The sequence below is a fragment of the Ruditapes philippinarum genome, unplaced genomic scaffold (assembly GCF_026571515.1).
Source record: "Ruditapes philippinarum isolate M1 unplaced genomic scaffold, ASM2657151v2 ctg10138_1_1_1_1, whole genome shotgun sequence".
NCBI classification, from domain to species: domain Eukaryota; kingdom Metazoa; phylum Mollusca; class Bivalvia; order Venerida; family Veneridae; genus Ruditapes; species Ruditapes philippinarum.
The window spans coordinates 11,190-30,452 of NW_026854114.1; the positions used below are offsets into that span (position 1 = coordinate 11,190).

At 31.5% G+C, this 19,263-nt stretch overlaps 1 protein-coding gene across 1 annotated transcript; it reads right to left on the minus strand.

The window, feature by feature from the left end:
* Positions 1-236: 236 nt before the first annotated feature.
* Positions 237-18,581, minus strand: LOC132738983 (general transcription factor IIH subunit 1-like). Its single transcript, XM_060726622.1, has 14 exons — positions 18,395-18,581; positions 16,743-16,944; positions 16,020-16,116; positions 15,597-15,659; positions 10,147-10,240; positions 8,895-9,044; positions 8,271-8,350; positions 6,960-7,092; positions 6,388-6,488; positions 5,834-6,040; positions 4,740-4,830; positions 3,741-3,856; positions 3,269-3,361; positions 237-837 (listed from the first exon to the last, which is right to left on the minus strand). Exons 1-14 carry the CDS (start codon positions 18,546-18,548, stop codon positions 751-753), a joined length of 1,668 nt encoding a protein of 555 aa, XP_060582605.1. The 5' UTR covers positions 18,549-18,581; the 3' UTR covers positions 237-750.
* Between the last annotated feature and the right edge of the window lie 682 nt (positions 18,582-19,263).

The window sequence follows — 19,263 nt, forward strand, 5'->3', positions numbered from 1 at the left end:
GGGTCCCAAAAAAAGAAGGAAAAAAAAACTTTTTTTTTATTGGAAAAAATTTTGGTTTTTTAATTTTTCAGAATTGAAATGATTAATGTATACCCGTTTTTAAAAAAAAATTTTTTTAAAAAAGATATAAATTTTTGATCTGGAACTTTTTTAAGCAAAACACCAAATAATCATTATTCATAAAGCAAGAAGTATGCAATGTTTCATCATCAATTTTAGAAAAAAGAACAGAACAATTTATGTTTCTTATTCAATTAATTGTATAATATATTTTCTCTATTCTGTACCTGCCATTTAAATACATATGGTATAAAAGAAGAACTGAATAGAGAAGTTTATAACATTAAAATATAACAGTCTTTTCATTGATTAAATCACTGAAAGCTAAATTTCCATGAGCTGGATGAGGATTGTGACATTTCTCTTAACTGACATCATATCCTTATATAAGTGAATATTTCTTTGTTGTTCAGTCTTTGGTTATTTCATAATACATGTATTATAATGCATGCCAAAAATATTAAATCACCATAATTCGTCAAGAAAACCCACTTTGACTGACACCCTATGACACTGTTCTTTATTATTGCTCTATGAATGTCTTATATACAGTTAAATAAAAACAATTTTTGTTTTTATATCCCAATGTGCAACACACGCTACACATCTTGTTATATAAAGAATACCATTCAAATAAAACACAAATATATATCCCAACTGTAAATCATAGTTCTATAACAGAAGTAAACTTCAGGATTTCTTCAATGATCGTTTAGATTGCCATGTCTCAAACTTAGTGTAGGCTGTGTTAAGAAGGTCCTGCATATGTCCAGTCAGCTGAAAATATATCCACATTGGTAAAGTAAGCAAAACAGAAATGCAACAATATTAAAGTTTACCCTTAACTTGCTGAAACCAAGTGGTTAGCTTTGGTCACCAGTACTGCTGCATCATGTCCATGCAAAGTGACCAGGATCTATACTGTTGGTAGCTCAATTTTTATAATTTGATATTGAAATCCCTTAAACTTCAAATGGACTGTTCCAAATTTAAATCAGGGTAAATCCATTACACAAAATTATGTTTTGAGTTAAAAAAACAAAAATCTTAATGCAAGAATTGACAGTGTAATAATTCAGCAAAAAATCAATACAAGTTTAATGGGTCTTGGCCAGTGACCTTCAATGGTGACAAAAGGAAAGGGCATGTCTTAAGTTATAGAAGAATATGCTAAAAGGTTACGGCGATATAAAATTGCCTGCCTAAAATATCATGGTGCCCACTTTTTTTGCAGGTATAGTGTCCTAGTATTTGGTATGGAAGTCAAAATACCTCTGTGTTTACATTTAGCTTCTTTTAAGAAACAAGAGGGCCATGATGGCCCTGGGGTCGCTCACCTGTACATAGGCCCCCCAGGGCGGGGCCAGTTTAAACCAAAGGGCTTTTATTTGAACAAACTTGGAAGACACCCATTAGAAGATGTTTCATGATGTTAAGTTTTTACTATACACAAATAATGAAAAACAATGACTTTTGCCCCCCCCTCCCCCCTCCCCCTGGAAGGGCCAATTTTAACCCAAGGGCTTTTATTTGAACAAACTTGGTAGACACCCATTAGAAGATGTTTCATGCTAAATATCTTAGCTCTAGCTCTTTGGGTTCTTTAAAAGAAGATTTTTAAGTTTTTAATTACTATATGCAATATAGGGAAAATCAATGACCCCCTAGGGCGGGGCCAATTTTGACCCAAGGGCTTTTATTTGAACAAACTTGGTAAACATCCATTAGAACATGTTTCATGCTAAATATCTTAGCTCTAGCTCTTAGGGTTCTTTAATAGAAGATTTTTAAGTTTTTTCTCTATGTATATAGGGAAAATCAATGACCCCTGGGGCGGGGCAAATTTTCACCCCAGGGCTTTTATTTGAACAAATTTGGTAGACACCCATTAGAAGATGTGTCATGCTAAATATCTTAGCTCTAGCTCTTTGGGTTCTTTAAAAGAAGATTTTTAAGTTTTTACTACATGTATATAGGGAAAATCAATGACCCCTGGGGCTGGGCCAATTTTGACCCCAGGGCTTTTATTTGAACAAACTTGGTAGACACTCATTAGAAGATGTTTCATGCTAAATATCTTAGCTCTAGCTCTTTGGGTTCTTTAAAAGAAGATTTTTTAAAGTTTTTACTATATGCATATAGGGAAAATCAAAGACCCCCTGGGGCGGGGCCAATTTTGACCCCAGGGCTTTTATTTGAACAAACTTGGTAGACACTGATTAGAAGATGTTTCATGCTTAATATCTTAGCTCTAGCTCTTTGGGTTCTTTAAGAGAACATTTTTTAAGTTTTTACTATATGCATATAGGGAAAATCAATGACCCCCTGGGGCGGGGCCAATTTTGACTCCAGGGCTTATATTTGAACAATCTTGGTAGACATCCATTAGAACATGTTTCATGCCAAATATCTAAGCTCTAGCTCTTTGGGTTTTTTAAAAGAAGATTTTTTTAAGTTTTTACTATATGCATATAGGTCAAATCAATGACCCCCTGGGGCGGGGCCAATTTTGACCCCAGGGCTTTGATTTGAACAATCTTGGTAGACACTCATTAGAAGATGTTTCATGCTTAATATCTTAGGTCTAGCTCTTTGGGTTCTTTAAAAGAAGATTTTTTTAAGTTTTTACTATATGCATATAGGGAAAATCAATGACCCCCTGGGGCGGGGCCAATTTTGACCCCAGGGCTTTTATTTGAACAATCTTGGTAGACACTCACTAGAAGATGTTTCATGCCAAATATCTAAGCTCTAGCTCTTTGGGTTTTTTAGAAGAAGAGGTTTAAAGTTTTTTCTTTTGGTTGCCATGGCAACCAGAGTTCTGCATGGAATGGAATTCTTTGAACAACTTTGTTAAGGCTTCACACAAGGAACATCCCTGTGAAGTTTCATTATGATCTGCCTTATGGTTTCAGAGGAGATGTCGTTTGAAAAGTGTGAACGGACGACGTACGACATACGACGGACAACAGACGACGGACGAAGAGTGATCCTAATAGCTCACCCTGAGCATATGCTCAGGTGAGCTAAAAATATTTCACTTTCAGCACTCCTTTCATCAAGATGATAAGCATCTTACATATTCTAATTCAATCGTTAAAACATTTAAAAACACAAATTTGCACTTTCTAACAAAAGTCATATTAATTCCAGAGGCTTAATGTGCCTTTAAGAGAAAGTGGTGTATACACTTAACAGTTTTACTTACATCCATACTATAATGGTTGGCTTGTAGTTTATCTTTGAGAGGATTTAACTTTGACATGTTAAATCTTTCTAATGTAGATTTCATTTTAACAACCTGTAAATAGTTAATGTAATAGGAAAATGTTAGTTTTTTTTAAATAATGAAATATGTTGTTCCAATAAACAAATCTATAAATAAAATATATTTTAGAAACAATGCAAAACTAACTTTTACAGCCAGATTTTCTAATTCATTTTAAACTAATAAACTAAGATACATGTATGTTATCTTAGGTTAGTTATACCATTTACTAAACATTTTTTGTAATCTTTTTCTAAAATTATTTACAAAGTTTCACAAATTAAAGCTTATTACTCATCAAATTGTTGAGACACAAGTGTAACGGAGATTGTGACATTGGTCTTATGACCTCAAATCAATAGAGGTAATTTATTTCCAAGTAAGCATAAAAAATAGTAAGTGACATACTTACCTTTTCTTCTAAAAATTTGGATGAGACAGGAAAACATGACCAGAAATGCCGTAGAAGTTCACATAATGCATTGTAATTCTGTTTTAATTCATTTTGCATATCTTCAGGTACCATTTCTGAAAGTAGGGTTGTCTCATTATAATACATCTATATCACAAAATAAAGATCAAAAGAGGTACAGTAAGTTTGGAATACTTTTTCTATATGTATAGACTAACGGAAATTTTAAAGGATATTTAAAATGCATTTCCTTTTAAAGCATCAATTTCATACATACATGTACATTTATTAGAAACTTCCCTCTGTCTCATTTCAGTTTAAATTCAAGACAGGGTCATTGCCCTATAATATGCTAAAAAGTGAGCATTCTTATATACATGTAAAAGAATTTACCTATAAGAATAAATGTATTGTCAGATGTTAACACTGTAAGACTACAAAAAGGTACAACTAGTTTATTCCCTCGTAACATCATTAAGGGTACTAGATAAAGTTTAAACAAAATTGCTTCATCTATTTATTTACCAGTAATGCTGGAATAAAATGAACCAGTTGATTCAATCAATGTCTTACCATTTCCTCCAAAATTAATTAACACTTTTCTGAAGGATTAGCTCTGATAACCTAACAATAACTACTACACATAAACAACTATTTGATTAATTTCACATCAAAATGACTCAAGAGTGATATGTTTGTTTTGTTTGTTTGATTGGTTTTTACGTCACACTGACACAGTATAGGTCATTTGGCGACGTTCCAGCTTTACTGGTGGAGGAAGACCTCAGGTGCCCTTCCGTGAATTATTTCAGGCACGAACGGGCACCTGAGTAGAACCACTGATGTTCCGTAAGCTAGCTGGATAGCTTCCTCACATAAAGAATCCAAAGTCCCTGCCGGGATTAAAACCCACAGAGGTGAGGGGCAAGTGGTTTGAAGTCAACGACCATAACCACTCTGCCACGGACGCCCCCATGAGTGATATGTAAACAAACTTACGATTTAACTGTTGTTGAGTAGTTCCCTGCATTAAAGCGCCACCTGGTGACAACTCTCCTAAAATACTGACCGCTGTAGTCCCATGCATTACCTGAAAATAAATCAACATTTTTCTATATGCTAAATTCCTGATGTCAACACATTATATTAATTTTATTTACAAAATTATATATGTAAATATTTAATACACAATCTTTTATAATTGTAGCAAAAACTATTTCCAATAAAGCTAATGAAAAGCTAAGCAAGTATGTTTAACATTTATGAAGAGAAATTCATTTTTGTTTTGTTATTTTCCCCTGGTTTCTACATGGATATTAACACATGTTTTTGGTCATATCTCTGTGGTTGTTTCACCTTGCCAGCTTTCCTAGATTAGTAACTAGTAATTACCAATTTCTATACAAATGACCGATGACTAAACCAACATGATATCTGACTAAGTTATGAGAGACAAATGACCATTAGATTCCATGTCCAGACTCAATTGTCATGAAGAAATTACGCCTCACGTAAGGATCAAACTAACAACCACTGGATTACTAATTTGATGCTCTTAATACTGAGTTAATAGGGCACACATAAAAGCAAGTTTTCATAAGGTAATTATTCAAATTCTAATAGAAGGAACAGGTTATTACCAAGCTATTAAATGACTGATAAGATTTATACAAATTTCGAGTCAAAAATTGTTTATCTATTACATTCTGTTTGGATTCACTATGCATAATATCACAGGAACTTGAAATTCTATAAGATAACCAATATCAACGATAGTATCCAAAATATACACCCTATATTGTATAAATAAACACAATAATACTATATAGGGGGTATTTTTGGATATTATCATTGATTGGCTATTTGATAGAACTTCAAGTTTGTGTGATATTATTAAGGTTATAATAACAGTCTAGCTTTAATTGGCAGATGATCAAATAAAAAATTGCAGCACCTTTTCATTTATTGCTTTTGACATAAGCGAAATTGTTTTCCATCTGGTATAAAACTTTTCAGATGAAAGCAAATCAATACAAGAACTCATTCCTAAGAAAGTAAAGTATATGAAGGTTTCCCTAAAGTACTGTCCTTACATGACTGAGATCTGGATACCACACGTCAATCTCCGCTGATACAGAGTTAGTTGCTGAGATTAAATCCTCACTTGAGGCGTATCGTGATGATGTCACAGGTGTCGGCCCGTGCAGGTAACGCTCCATCCGTGACAGACGCAGGTTCACATTATTCTTGCTCTGTTTCTCTTCAAGGTCATCAAAGTGAAGTTTCTCACGTATTCTAGCCTATATAAGGAGAGATAATATTCCTCAACTGACAATGATTTTTTCTTAATTCTTAATGAAACAGTAATAATGAGTAGACTAAATTGCATCCACTATATTTACGAATTTCAATTTGTGATAACAAAATTGATATCAAAGTCATGTAAAAGTACAGTGGCCCAATCTAAAGGAAGGAAATTCCATTACATAAATTTATCAGGGTAAAGGTTACAATAATTTTTTATCATCTGGCATTTTATGCATTTAAAAAACTGTTTAACCATTGTTTTCCATCACACTACTCAAAATTGATCATTTACAGCAATGTGTAACTGGGAAGAGTTAGTAACAAACTTATAAATATATACCCTTTTCTTGGGAGGTTCATGGTTTTGTTCTTTACTACTTTCACCATTTACTCTTGAATCTGTCCCATTTGTGTGATTACCATTTGTTAAACTAGAATTTCCTAAAATCACAACATACATTTATAAACATTTTTATCCTAATTTAATATAAATTGTATTTTAAAGTCTCTAAGCTAGCTGGATAGCTTCCACACACATGAAAGAAGTCAAAGTCCCAAGCAGGATTCAAATCCACAATGATGAGAGCCAAAATGTTCTAAATACACATATTAGGTCATATTCTTTGATTTTTTTTTTTGAGATTACATGCATATTGTTAAAGTAATATTTCATTCACAAATTTAAATGTAGCTGCTTTTAAAGCATTCTTTCTTCTGTAACAAAGCAAACCTACATCATTTTCACACAAAAGACTTGATTAAACGGCCAGGACCAAATAGCTTGACAAAAATGCATTTTGTCATTACATTTTGATGAGAAAATTTATTATTCAAGAGATAAAAACAATATATTTCAACAAAATATAAACACATTACTGTTACAAATTTAGGATAAAACAATGTGAATGGTACCTGAGTCGACCTGGCTACCAGCTTGCTCACAAGCTTTTAATACCATGGTAGAGTGATGGTTGAACCTTCGTATCATGGTGAGGTTAGCAGGATTTATCGTTCCTCGTTTGTCATCACCCGTCCCACCATACCCCTGATATATACAAATATATCAAAATAACAAGTGCTATGTTCAAATAAACTTCATGCCCTTGACATTTAGCTCTGCAACCTCTGAGTCTGGCTTTTTGAACTTTTTCAACTAGAAGAACATGCACTTGTGAATTTGGAGGCTCTTGATTGAAGTACTTCAATGCTACGGTAAAATTAAAGATTTGTGACAAAAAAGAAACTACAATAAGCCAGACATACAGACCAAAATCATTATGCCTTCAAGATTTATTTATTCACGGGCATAAAAACAAGAGCATATACTAAAAACATTTACTTCCTATAGCAGAAGCAAAGCTCTCAAAGATTAAAATATCAACTTTATTTGGCCAGAAGTATAGCCTTAAAATATAAAAATATCAATTGATAGCAACACTTAAAGCTTAAAATATCAACTAATTAAGCAGGAGCATAACTTTGGCAGAATAACATGTCAACTTTTTGAATGAAAGCATTAGCTTTAAAACTTGAAATATCAGCTAATATCAATTAATTTTTAAAGGATTAAATGTATATGCTTATTCTCAATAAAAAGACAAGCATTTTAGGTTGGGGAAAAAAAAATGAAAATTCTGATGTTGTCATTGTGCTATTCTTTATCCTCAAAGTTGTAATCCATGTATATGTTATGTTGCAAGTTAACCAGAAATATTTTCAACAAGATATTACAAATAACAGGATGGCACTTATTGCTGTAATGACAATTATTTTTTCAGTTACATTGATTTCAGGTATACAAATGTTTCATAATGGTTGCTTATAAATAACACATGTCTGTTTGTCCACAAATGTAAGTAAGTACATGTACATGTACATATTCAAGTCACTCTGCATGTTCTGAAATAAACGCAACAACTTTTCAAAAATGTACATAAAAATGGCTTTGGTGACTAATAAATATCAAAATGTGATACATTAACAAGAACTGTCTGTAAGACAACATGCTCGACTATTTTTAGTACTTGACAGAAAGAAAAGGGGTATAACTCTGTATAAAGGTAACTAAGAGTTATGAGAGCTTTGCCCAGCAAGTAAGACAAATAATTCTCTTTCAAGAGTTATGAAGATACCAATTTGTAAGCAAGAACTTAACCGAAGTGTGACAGCGCCTTCAACATTGGGGTTAATATAAAATAAAAATAAAACTAACAGAAAGATTACCTCATCTAAATTGCCATCTTTATGGGATGTGAGATCTAATAAAGGGTCGGTATTTTTCCTTTCAACTTCTATCTTTATCTCTGAAACAAAAACCAATTGCGGCATTAACAAAACACATTGAACTGTTTTATATATTATTAGTTTAAGAACACTTTTGGAAACATCCGCTGAAAAATATCATTCTGTACCTTACCCTTTTATCACCTTTACACTGTTTAATATTTTAAATGGACTTTCATATTTCGATATTGACAAAACTATTTATCATTTTTAGGGGAAAATGTCAAAATATTACAGACTGAATAAACAATAGTGTAGACCATGATAAGAAGGCATGTCTGGCATGGATGTGCCCACTAATCTTGGTATGCACTGGTTGCATGGATAGAATCTGTTGTCGCTAGCAACCAAATGGTTTAATACCTTTTGTAACTTTAACATGCATTATTCATGCTTGCGAAATTGACTACATTTTAAATTATATTAAATTAAAAATTTTGGAAAGGGGAACAACACTACAAAACAACAGGTCAGTTTATATATTTATTATAACTACCGGTTCCGGTTAGATATACCATCAGGTTTAACTTATATTGTAAGAGAAAACAGAACTATAAAACAAACCTTCCTCGTCTTTCTTGGCACAGTCAGAAAAGAGATCTTTGGTACCTAAAGCCATACGGTCTCTGTGGAAATAATGTGACTGGAAGAATCGCGTCCAGAACTCACTCTCTGTCATCTCATGAGGTACATACTCTGCATGTTTCTTCTTTACTGTTATAAATATTGTATTTTACATGTACATGTATAATACTGCATATTCCAAAATAAAATGCCAATGTTCATTGGATTATTTTGACATATATCATATATATGCATATAAACTGCAGCAACATATATGTATATAAATTACCTTCAAACTTAATTAAAGAAATGACTGTGCAGTTACTGTATTATAAATTTATTGTAGGATTTTTATGACTTTTGACAATTAATACTGCTGTGTAACAATGGATGTTTGCTATATAAGTCTTGCTTAGCAGCTCTATATTGTTCATTTAATATTTTGGGCAATATTACCAAAAAAAAACTTTACAACTAATAATAAACATACATTAATGAGCAGCTGTAAAACATGAGGTGTCCTTCTTTAATATTGGATAGTAAAGAACAGCATATTAAAGATAAAATGGTACATATATGCTCCTTGCATCTAATTTTGCCTTTAATTTAATCAATGATGATTTGTTTTCCTTTTAAAACAGTAATACACTGCTAAACCTAATTAACCTTTTACCCCATGATCATATTGTGAAAAATGGCCGTTTTCATTGAAAAGCCTCCTGTTACAAGTTCAAAATGCTATGAAACTATGAAAAATGTTTCAATACTGATGAAACTTGGCACACATTTTGACTAGACCAAAGCCTCTGTAACTGCATGCTCAATTGTAAATTTCCTGTTACCATGGCAATGGGGGGATGTCTCAAAATTGCCAAAAATCACTATTTTGCATTGTTTTTTTCCATCAAATCTGATTTCATTTCAAAGTGCTGCAACTTCTCAATAAATTGAGATAGAGTAAAAGGCTTTTCAGCGTCAGTTGCTAGTTACCCTAAGATCGACCTGAGGCCATTTTTAGCCTGTCACATGTTCAAAATTTTCTTTGCGATGAGGGGGGCCCCCCTTCAAACCCCCAAACAGAATGGGGCACATCCCCCTTCTGGCAACCCCATGATGTACCATTTTGAAAATCGCCAAAAACATTAAGTTAGAATATATTGTTGTATTCCAGACATTTGAATAAAACAATGTATAATAAATAAATAAATATTACAATGTACTTATTATCATTAACTGCTACTAATATATTTACCCATGGGATATGTTCTAAAAATAGATTCTATGATGTCTGCTGTAAGGTTATATTTCAAACCATTGCAACCATCTGTCTCTGGTTTAATATCAGCCTGTAATATAATACAATACATTGAGAAGATTAAAACATACCTTAATATGAATTTTATGTGAATAAAAGGAAAAAAGGAAGTAGTACAGACGAGGAATTGGAAAAAAATAGGAAAACTTTAAAAGCATGCGGAGGCCCGGCAGGGGCATCTAATGAAAACAATATTTCAGTAAGTGAAGTTTTGAATATTACAAACTCTGTATTATTTGATGACACATTATCTACACCACTACCGGTATTTGAAGACGATCACTTATTGTCGCTAAATGAAAGAGACCAATCACCTGGTAATGATGAGTCCATAACAACTTCAGACAAAAACTTTCAATCTAGAAAAATGGAGGCTGAAATTAACTTAAACCCAACTAATGCTGACATTTTATGTTATTTGAAGAAAATTGATGCAAAAAATTGAAAAACATGGATGTAAAGTTACAGTCATTAGAAGCATTAGAGAAAGAAAGTAGACAGTTTTTGAAAATGAGTTGAAAAAAATTTGGCTTCATGTGCATGACAGTACTAAAAGTAATGATGAAAAAGTTATGAAAATTGATGAAAGAGTACAAAATGTTGAGTTTGCCGTAGTCGATAAGGATGATCAAATCGAAAAAACTTTAAATGAGAACATTAAAATGAAAGATGAAGTTGTATATTTAAAATCACAATCAATGAGAAACAATTTAATCTTTGGTGGAATTAAAGAAGAGAAAAAACGAAAAACCCGAAGAAACGGAACGTATACTTCGAAATCACCTGAAAGAAAAGTTAAACATGGCTGAGGAATATGTTAAGTCACTACAAATTGAGCGTGCCCACAGAATGGGTGTTCAAAGGGCATGACGAAAGATCGTTTTGTAATCGCAAAATTGTTTGCAAATTTACATATTTTAAAGATCGGGAGTTCGTCCGAAGTAAAAGAAAGCTGCTCGAAAAAACACCCTACTTTTTACATGAACAGTTTCCCCCAGAAGTTGTACAAAAACGACGTAGCTTATTTCCTAAACTGAAAAAAAAGCCCGAGAGGAAAACAAAAACAGCATGGATTTGCCTACGACACGCTGTTCGTCGATGGTTAAACCAGTCAAGTCAGCCTAGGAATTACCGGAGAGTGAGCTGAAAGTCTTCGCATGGGAATTGCAATGGTTTAAGTGACGCTAAATTAAAAAAAATAAAGACTTTATTTCTAAAATTTCGGAAAATGATATATGTATTCTTACTGAATCCTGGACTGATGAAAATTCTAATATTGAAATTAATGGTTATACATGCTTTAATTTTTATAGAAAATTTAAACATAAAAGGGCTAAAAGAAACAGCGGTGGGAATTGTTATATATGTAAAAAACAATATTAAAAATGGAGTAACTATTGTAAGAAACCATTGTGACACAATTATATGGATGAAACTGGACAGTGAGTTTTTTAAGACAATGACTGATATATATTTATGTGGAGTTTATATGTGGTTTGATGACTCGCCTATTGCGAGTATTGAAAATGTAGACTTATTTGAAATTGTTAACTAATGATGTTTTTTATTTTGAAGACCTAGTAAAGTGTTATTAGTAGGTGACTGGAATGGGAGAGTAGGCAATAAATCAGAATTTATAGTTTGTGATAAAAAATGTAAAAATATCGATTCTGACGATTATTTTCCAGAATGCACCATTATGCAGGGCCTCTTCCGATCCTATTGTTAATACGAGAGGTGAAAAGATCCTTGATTTTGTAAAACTACTTGTATGAGATTAGCTAACGGTCGTTTAGGTAAAGATTGTAACGTAGGGCATTTACGTATTATAGCCGCCAGTCAAACAGTAAAATTGACTATTTATTATTGAAAGAGTGCAATTTTCAGATTATAAGTGAATTCGAAATATGTCAATTTAATGAATTTAGTGATCATGCAACCACTTTCGTTTACGTGTAAATACTTAGATACTAAATTTAATCCAAGAAATTTAGAAAGTGAGAGTACATATTTTTAAATGGCGTGATGCTGACAAAGATAAATTTAGAAGGGGTTTATTAGGAAGAATGGCTGATTTAAACGATATTTTTGAGAATTCTTCTTCGAGCGGACATTTTGAAATATTGTTTTAAAGTTTTCAAAAGATCATTCAAGATGTAGCCGAGCCTCTTTTTAAGCGAAAAGGTAAAAAAAGGTGGAAACTCTGATTGTTCTTGGTTTGATGAAGAATGCTACGAAAAAAAGCGTAATTATCTTAATGCTTTGTCGATTTTTAATAATTATAAAAAACGAAAACTAACAGGCATATTCTATGTGACTTGAAAAAAAGAGTTAAAAACATTGTTCGTAAAAAGAAACGACAAATATAGACTTAAAAGGGCACAAGAATTGTCTGAATTGAAAAAGAGTAAACCAAGAGAGTTTTGGAAACATTTTAAAAAACGAAATGTATCACAAAGTTCGGATATACCTATTTTAGATTTCCAAAATTATTTTGCAAATATGTTTGAAGAAATAAGGGCTACAACTGATTTTGATGCAAATATTTCAAATGATAATATTGATCCTAATATTAGTAACCCTACTTTCGAAGAGCTTAATATTCCCATATCTTGCGAAGAAGTTAGAGATGCGGTGAAGCGATTAAACCGCAACAAAGCGTCTTGTCCAAGTGATGACTTGTTGAACGAATACTTTATATTTTCTATTGATATATTAGTAGGCCATATCACTGATCTTTTTAACAGAGTTTTTTGATTCAGGCTATTTTCCAGAAATATGGTCTGAAGGCTTTTATTATACCTCTTCATAAAAAAGGTGATCATACTAATGTTAATAATTATCGTGGCATCACATTACTAAGTAACTTTGGGAAATTATTTATAAGTATCTTGACAAATAGAGTGAAAAATGGTTTTGATGAGAATAACATTTTGTCAGACGCTCAATTTGGTTTCAGAAAGGGTGTAGTACAGTAGATGCAATTTTCGTGTTACACAATTTAATAAACCATATGTTAACTCAAAAAATGCGATTACCTTGTGCTTTTATCGACTTAAAAAAGGCGTTTGACTCTGTGAACCGCAATGCATTATGGTATAAATTGTTTAATATGGGATTAGATGGAAGCTTACTTAGAACTTTTAAATCAATGTATTCAATTGTTAAGTCGTGTGTTAAACATTGCAATACATTTTCAGAGTTTTTCAATTTATCGGTTGGGCTACGACAAGGCCAAAATAATTCGCCCGCCATGTTTGCACTATTTTGGAAGACCTAGAATTATTTTTACAAAACTCGGTCGATTGTGATGAATATATTTGAAATATGTATAGTAATATTGTTTATTCGCTGACGATATGGTAATAATTGGTAACTCGCAAGAGGATTTACAGCAAAGATTAAACTCTTTATTTGAATACTGTAATCTATGGGCCTAGAGGTAAATACCGCCAAAACTAAAATAGTTGTTTTTCGGAATAGAGGACCAGTACTTCCTCATGAACGTTGGTTTTATAATAATGAAGCTTTGGAAATTGTTGACGATTTTAATTATTTAGGGGTAGTATTTAATTACACTGGGTCCTTTGTACTTCACAATCAATATCTTATAGGTAAAGCTTTGAAAGCAATGAATGTTTTTAATATGTAATATTAACAAGTATGAAATATCCCCTTCTGTTTCCTTACAATTATTTGATGCTTTTGTCGGCTCTATCATAAATTATGCTTGTCCAGTCTGGGATTTACAAAATCTAAAGATATAGAGAGACTACACTTGAAATTTGCAAGTTAATTCTTGGTGTGAAAATAAGCTCTTGTAATGCAGCAATTTATGGTGAGCTTGGAAGATACCCACTTTATGTTAATCGATATGTTCACATAATAAAATATTGGTTTAAAGTGATACATTCAAGCAATATCATTGTTAAATGTGTGTATATAAATACATTAAATCAGTGTAAAAAAGGAGTGAAAAACTGGGCATATAAAGTAAAAGGAATTTTAGATGAATTTGGTTTTTCTGAGGTGTGGAATTGTCCTGAACTTTATAATCCAAAAGAATTTGTTAATATTTTTTAAACAAAGAGTCATTTGATGTTTTTAAACAAAAATGGTTTTCAGATATTGTTAATAATAACGTTTTAAATACATTGTATAGACATATCAAGGATAATTTTTCTATGGAATGCTATTTAGATAAAATTAAGTGTATGAAATCAAGACAACAATTAACCCGTCTCAGAATATCTGCGCATAATTTAAGAATAGAATCTGGAAGATATGTAGAAAACAGACTTGAAAGACATGAGCGCATATGTCAACTTTGTAATACACAAGATATTGAAGACGAATTCCATTTTATACTTGTTTGTAATTTGTACCAGGAAATACGCACTAAATTCATTAAAAGATATTATTATAAAAAACCTAGCATGTTTAAATTCATAGAATTACTTCAGTCATGTGAAAAGTCTATATTATTAAATTTATGTAAATTTATTTATTTTGCAAATAGTAAAAGAAAAGATATGTTGATAAGCTTAGGTTGTACATAAATGTAATGTTAAAATGTTGTTATTATTTTCATAAATATTGTTAACGTTTAGATTTCGCTAGTAATTTTTATATTAAAATGAGATTATTCTGATATTAAAAATGAGATCATTCTGATATACATTTATTTTATACAAAATCAATTTTTTTTTTCGCAGCAATATATGTTCATTCTCCAATATACTGTAAATCTTTGAATTATATCATGTGTTTATCTATTTATGATATTTGATATGTGTAATGTAACAAGATACTGTATTGTATACGTTACGAAATAAAATTTCTGTTCTGTTCTGTTCTTAATATAGTGTAACAAACTTGTAACTATAAAATAGTAACTAATTGCATTCAATTATTATGGAATCATTTGATCATAATTAGCCCATTTCAAACATGCATTTTCAGCAAATTCTGTCAGTTTCTAAATTTAAGCCATATTAGTAGCTTTTAAGCAACAATGTTCTTGGTTCATATGTCTACTTCCTACAAATCTATTAATATGTGATGAAAATACATGTAACCACGATTATCTCATATACAAATGTAATCTGCAATATCTTACAACAAATTGCCCTAATTTGACAGATCACCTTTAAGGCTTTACCACTTAAAGATTACAGTAGAATTTACTGGTCAAACCCCTTTAGTGCCAGGCCCGCCTTCAAATTTTTACAGAAGACTGGCTTACAACAAAAAGCTCCTATCCCTCATATTGTGGGAAATTTAAACCCCCACTAAAAATGAAAAAATTCTTTTTCAAAAATTGTAAATTGGGTTTTACAGATTTTTGGGGGAAAAATGATTTAATTAGTCTTTTAAGAATTTTTTACCAAAAATGCTGCAGAAACACCAGTTGTTTGTTTTTGTTCAATCTTTTCTTTACTTTGATATTTCTAGAAGTTAACAAAATCAAGTTTTACTTTCATATAGTATATTTATTAAATAATGCCATTATACTAGTAATAAATTCATTTAACATTCTTTGACCTAAATTATCTTATCATTATCATTTTTTTACAACTGGGATGACAAAATAATGCATATTTTGTAATAGCAAAGTTTCTAATCTAAGTCACAACTTTTGCTGCCTCATAGCACTGTAAATGTTCTATATGTCACAGAGATAAAATATGGAATATCATTCTGCAGCCCTTACTATGCTATATCTAAAATAAAACTAGCAACTATATATGCATCAATGAAAAATTTAGGGGAACATAATTAAATAATAAAAGAAAGGAAGTATCACTCACAGGGCCCTGAGTTGACCAGAATTCCTCTGCTGTTATAACTTGACTCACTACAAGGTCTTTATACAACTGAAATAGCTCAGGATTTTCTTGTAGAAGTCTGCAAATTGAATTTTTTATAATGTATTATAAAACATAAAGAAATACATCATAAAATATGAAAATGGACTTTTTTGCATTGAATTTAAATACTTTGTAATGTGTCACTAGTTCAAGGAATAAAAAGTTTGATAATCAAATTATGAAAACTAATACATGTACATTCAAATTGTGTTTGAGACATGAATATAAAGGCATATATTTGGGAAACCGGGGGGGGGGGGGGGGGGGGGGGGTAAATTAATTAATTCTTGGTTGATTTCTTTCTCAACAGTTTTTAATTATCAAGAAAAAAATACCTATAAAATTATTTTTGTAACACTTAAAATATTGTTTTAATAATGAATTTAGATATACATGTACACTGTACACAGTCCTAATAAAAAAATTATGTCATCAATAATTCAAATAATCAGTGATAAAGTGGTAATTTTAGCTCCACAAGAAAGATATCTTATATAACTATATAATATATTACTATATCATTTACAAAATAAATTATTTATCTTTCCATTTTCATGAACTTATCTCAGTTTTATTAAAAAATTATAAAATTTAATTACAATGTACATGTATATAAATGTACATGTATTAACTAAACAAGAAATAAACTTGATATCACAATACCTATTCTTTTCCTCTAACTCACTACTCAATTTTCGTCTGAACTTTGGTAATAACTGTTGAAGGAGCTCTTTTACACTTTCCCGGTCAGCCATCTGTGCTGCTCTCCCAGCTGGATTGTTAAACTGGAATGTGTTCGCACCTCCATCGTGCATAACAAGCTGTAACTGTACTCTCTCTTTAGTGTCTGCTGATATCTTTTGGGCTGTTAGGTATGTAAAATATCATATTATATGTAGTTAAAACAAGCATTTGATAGTATTGCGGGCAATACAGTAGTCCCCTACCGGTCCCTCAAAAAGTTCTTTAATTGTCATACACTCCTGTGTATTGCCATTTATTATGAATTTGAGGATGAAGTCTGAATTTGAAAATATCAACCACAAAACATAATAAAATAAGTTTGTCTATATCACAGTAATGTGTTAAGTTTCCATGCTTAGTAAGGAAATTATGTTTATACAACCTTGTCATATTATACGATGTGTGGATTTTAAAGTAAATCCTATAAGGAATGAGAAGTTGGAGTTGAAAATACCAGTTTCTCGAAAAAAATCTAAGTTCAAGGGGGACATAATTCTGGAAATAGTCTTGCTAGAGTATTTAACCTTCTCAAAAATGTCGAGTGATAATAAGAAACAGTAGAAGTTTGAAGTAGATACATTAGGAAATAAAGAAGTTATTTAAAAAAGACAACATTTTTTCCCTAAAAAATCTAAGTTCAAGGAGGTAATACTGATATTTTTTGTGCTAGAGTTATAAACCTTGTCACATATGATGTGGTTGATGACCAGAAACTTATATTTAAAGTTTGAAGTAAACACCTTAAGAAATAAAGAACATATAGTGAAAAAGCTAAAAAATTTAAATCAGAAATCTTGAAATTCAGGCTATTTGTTGCCATAGCAACCAGAATTTTCAACATAGGAAGAAAAGAAAATGATGTGCATAATCTCCAGACTGCCATCTACCCATATTTCAAGTTTCATAAAAATATTTTCAGTACTTTTTGAGTTATCACTGGATCCAGTTTATGTGTTAAATTTGCCATATTTTCAGACTATTTGTTGCCATAGCAACCAGAATTTTCAACATAGGAAGAAAAAAAAAAGACGTGCATAATCTCCATACTGCCATCTATCCATATATCAAGTTTCATAAAAATATTTTCAGTACTTTTTGAGTAATCACGGGATCCAGTTTTGTGGACGGACGGACTGACGGACTGACAGACGGACAGACAGACAGACGGACAGACGGACGGAGGGTAAACCTAAAGTCCCCTCCGGTTAAACCGGTAGGCGACTAAAAAATAGGAAAAGATTCCATTATCAGCACTTATTCTGGCAATTTATGAATATGTATACGAACTAGCTCTGATTAAATCCTTGAAAAAAGTTCACATCAATGTGATAAAAGACAAGAACATAGTATTACACATTTCACCCCAAAGTATACATAAATGTTTCTTTATGTATATTATTGTTAATGGTAATATTGTGTTAATAAGTCCAATTACTAGGATTACATGTATTTTTTTTATAAGGAACTTGAACAGTGTTACAGAAATAAACTCATTTTTTTATCTAAAAGTTATTGAAATGGTAAGATATTCATAATGCAGTGGAAGAGGTTTTCTAGGCCGCCTTACTTACATTTGATATCTGCATAAGCATGACTGTATGAGAAACTGTTTTTACTGGGCTGCATCCATGCCAATCTTTCTCCCATCATATACAATACGCCATCCACTTTCTTATTCTTCACACTGTTCACTATCAACAAAACTTCCTCCGACTGCCTAGACATCTCTCTGAATTAGATGATTCCTGAAATGTCAAGTTAGCTATGCAAAAGTTAAGTTAGCTATGCAAAAGTGAAGTAAGTCAAACTGTCAAGTTACTTTCACTCTTACCAATGACATTAAAACAATTAAAATTTAGCAGAACAAAAGTAAAACTATTCATATTAGCAATACAAATATCAAGTTAGCAACACATAAGTCAAAATAGCAATGCCAGAGTTGACATTGAATACAAATGTCAATTCAGCAGTGAAAAGTTAGAAATATCAAGTTAGCAACAAAGTGTCAAGTAAGCAACACAAATGACAAATTAGAAATACAATTATCAAATTTTCAAAATAGCTTAGTTAACAATGTCAAGTACAATGTAGGCAACATAAACGTCAAGCCAACAATGTCATGTTTCTGTTTGTAAAAAATGTCAAATCAGCAAAGGGAAGTTAATATTACCGTAATAATGTCAAGTCAGCAACACAAATGTCAAAATAGCAAAAACACATGATATATGATGTACATGTAAGCAATACAAATGTCAAGTTGTTGAATGGCTATATTGACCTGTGACATTTGAATATTCAATGATCTTTTTTTTTTTTTTATTTCTCTTTATTGTACAATGCAAACAATAAAAGTCATGAAATAATACAATAATACAATACCATGAAATTTGATGTAATAACAATGTTCTGAAATGATACACACAAATTCATACATTTGCAA

Excerpts from the sequence above, each read along its gene's own strand:
- LOC132738983 (XM_060726622.1), bottom strand. The coding sequence starts at position 18,548 with ATGTCTAGGCAGTCGGAGGAAGTTTTGTTGATAGTGAACAGTGTGAAG. Across the intron at positions 9,045-10,146 it reads TTTTAGAACATATCCCATGG|TAAAGAAGAAACATGCAGAG; the intron begins GTAAATATATTA and ends TATTTATAACAG. Across the intron at positions 3,857-4,739 it reads TACTCAACAACAGTTAAATC|AAATGGTACCTGAAGATATG; the intron begins GTAAGTTTGTTT and ends CCCTACTTTCAG.